The 2,831-nt window shown below is 42.8% G+C and overlaps 1 protein-coding gene across 1 annotated transcript in view; it reads right to left on the minus strand.

The window, feature by feature from the left end:
• Window positions 1-2,048: 2,048 nt before the first annotated feature.
• prkg3 (protein kinase cGMP-dependent 3) overlaps window positions 2,049-2,831 on the minus strand; it is a gene marked incomplete at both ends in the record, with an annotated part of 9,836 nt that continues 9,053 nt past the window's right edge. Inside the window, 3 exons of the mRNA XM_083688895.1 lie at window positions 2,049-2,135; window positions 2,502-2,577; window positions 2,682-2,744. Of these exons, the coding sequence (XP_083545021.1) occupies window positions 2,049-2,135; window positions 2,502-2,577; window positions 2,682-2,744 (226 nt within the window). The remainder of the gene's footprint in view (window positions 2,136-2,501; window positions 2,578-2,681; window positions 2,745-2,831) is intronic.

Raw genomic sequence — 2,831 nt, forward strand, 5'->3', positions numbered from 1 at the left:
TCCATTTCTCTGACTACATGGTTGCTGTCAGCAGATAGTATTCACTTTACAGTAAGTGAATAACCCTTTGCTGTTATGGAAGGAAGGCTACACCATCCTAGAGGTCAGGGTTTGCCTGTTTGAGGTAGATTCTGGCATGTTGTCTGCTGAATCCATGGCTTTGTCCTCCTCTAAACTGTAGGAAATTCTCTGGGACTATCATTTCTCCTTTTCTTTCATCTGTTTTCTGTTCTGAATAGAACTCAGAACTCTGCAGGCTACAGATTACATCAGCCCACAGCAAGACTGTTTGCTTCCTCCTACTCAAAAGCCTAGCATAATAGATCATAATTGAACCCTATGTGACAACAATTCTGCAGTAACTAAAAAACCTCTGAGTCAGATCAATCTGTCCCAAGAGGCATTTTCCCTATATTTACATTCCTTTCCGTCTGTTTTGCTCATGTTGTGTTAGCCTTATTTTAGGAGATCCAAGGCTGCAAGTAGGTCTACAAGCCAGCATTTTCTAAATATAATAATGATTAATAAAAAATAATGTATGTTTGTGTAATAATGCCAAATAGTAGACAGTAAACAGTAGCATACAAATCTTAGTTTTTAAACCCGCTGGCAGTTCCTTGGGATTGCAAGTGATGGAAGATGATCATTAGCATGGCACGGTAAGCAGGTTTTGCCTGGGGTGCAACAAAGACAGCTACTCAGGCACACAAAATAGCACTTTTATTTACTAAGCTACAAAGGAAAGAAGGTAGACAGTCATGAGAATATGAAGTGGTGATTAAAACACTTTCAAAAACAATCAGGGTTGATGAATAAAGATACACAAAAAGAGAATATTTTGAGACACAAAAACTTGAGGCTGTCTGTGACAGCTCATCAGAACATAAACACAGTATTGGCCTTGACAATGAACCAGTACTTGGAGCCAAACATACTTATCATTCAACACTATTTATATATCCCCAATAAATCAGATGTGCTTCAAGCCCATTGACACAGATAAGGCATAACACAGAGGCATTAATTTGTCGTATTGTTTGTCACCTCTGATAAAGCTTGTTGATCCTGTGAGGAAAAAACGCACTAAATGAGTCTATCGACTAATCTCTAAGTAAAGCCATGGTGAAGAGAGCTGAGGTCCTTACCATTGGTGACGTGTCTACATGTATTTGTGTTCCATGACTGTGGAGGCTGGCGGAGGTAGAAATCGGAGGAGGAGCTCATTGTAATGCATGTTTGATACCATTCCTCATTCCATTCCATGCATTACAATGAGCCCGTCCTCCGATTTCCACCTCCACCAGCCTCCACTGCTGTACACAGTGACCGAACTCCACACCATTCAAAACTGATCTGTACCACACACTGTACTCTACCAAGGACTACTCGCTTGAGAACAGACGGTGCTGCCTCTTTATTGTGCTGACAGTTCCTCTTGGTCATGGTCTTCTGCCACCTAGTGGTTTAAATTATATAGTACACCTGATCTGCTCTTTGGAGCCAATAATGTGCATTTATTGAAAATACAGTTATTTTGCATTGCTAATAACTAATAAAAGGTATATAAAATAGAAAAAAACTAAATTGTGGCAAGAACTGATAAGGCCAACCTGTGTTACAATGAGGGCAAAGTGTAAAACGATTACATCATTATCCAGCATGATACATTCAATTCAGTGTTTTTGTTGTTGTTGTTGTTGTGGTTGGTTTTGACACTTTTGAGTGCACTACTAACATTTCCCCCACACACACACACTTATCAAGTACACATGTCAAGTTGAGATGGCCTGTACAGTATGCAGGAGTGTTCATTATTTACATGTCTTCCTTCATGCGTCTCAATGCTGTACAGTAGCATCTTTTGACGTCCCAGGGTAGACCAAAGGTCTCGTCATAGCCATCGCGACAAAGTCCCCTCCGGTGGTCTTACTAGCAGAGTCTTAAAAAGTGAAGGGCAGACTGAGGTCACCAAGAAGTATTCTGGTCTGGATCAGCTTTTCAGTGACCCCTGTCCCCTCTGAACTCTGACTCTCGAGGGCCGGTTGAAGTTAGAAGTCGCGGTCCCAGCCGGAGAACTCCTCTTCGGCCTGGGCCTGGTCGAAAGGGAAGCGGTCGAAGTTGATGTAGCAGGGGCCCTGGAGGAGTGGATGACACAGACATTGAAACTGAGGCAATGACATGTAAATGGCAACCATTCAATCTCCATAACCTGAAACTGTGTGGTCTTTATTTAGGTATTTGAATTCTGGTGATAGGGTGTAACCGCTTGAGATGCATCATCTCATTGTTGAGGGGTCCTGCATGAAATTACAGCATTTCAATTAATAATTTTACAAAACCCTATTTGTTAGCGACTGGGGCATCGGTTATACAGTATACAGAGTCATACAGTATACAAAAAGAGTGGAAATACTATTGGTATTTACAATTTAGGTAGACATTTAGCAATACACATTATGGATGTCATGCCAGTAAAGCACCATTGAACTGGATAGACTGACCTTGCGGATGAGTTTCACTGTGGGAGCCTCAACCTGCCCCATACGCAGTTTGTGCCAGTTCATACTGCTGAACCACCTGGAGGGGGAACACAGGATACAGAGAAGGGATGAGTCCTCACAGAGAGAGGGGAGGGGGAGGGGAGTCCTCAGAGAGAGAGAGAGTTTGGTTTCCATAGTTACCTGTGATGCCGGACATCTTTGATCCCATTCTTGGTGTTTCCTAACCTCTGGCCCTGTCGAGGCCTGTGGACCAGAGTACGTGAACGTGAGCCAAAACCCCCAACACACACACCTGAGACAACACAGCGTCACGCCTCACTGTGTATCCAC

This window comes from Argentina silus (genome assembly GCF_951799395.1).
Source record: "Argentina silus genome assembly, chromosome: 17".
Taxonomy (NCBI): domain Eukaryota; kingdom Metazoa; phylum Chordata; class Actinopteri; order Argentiniformes; family Argentinidae; genus Argentina; species Argentina silus.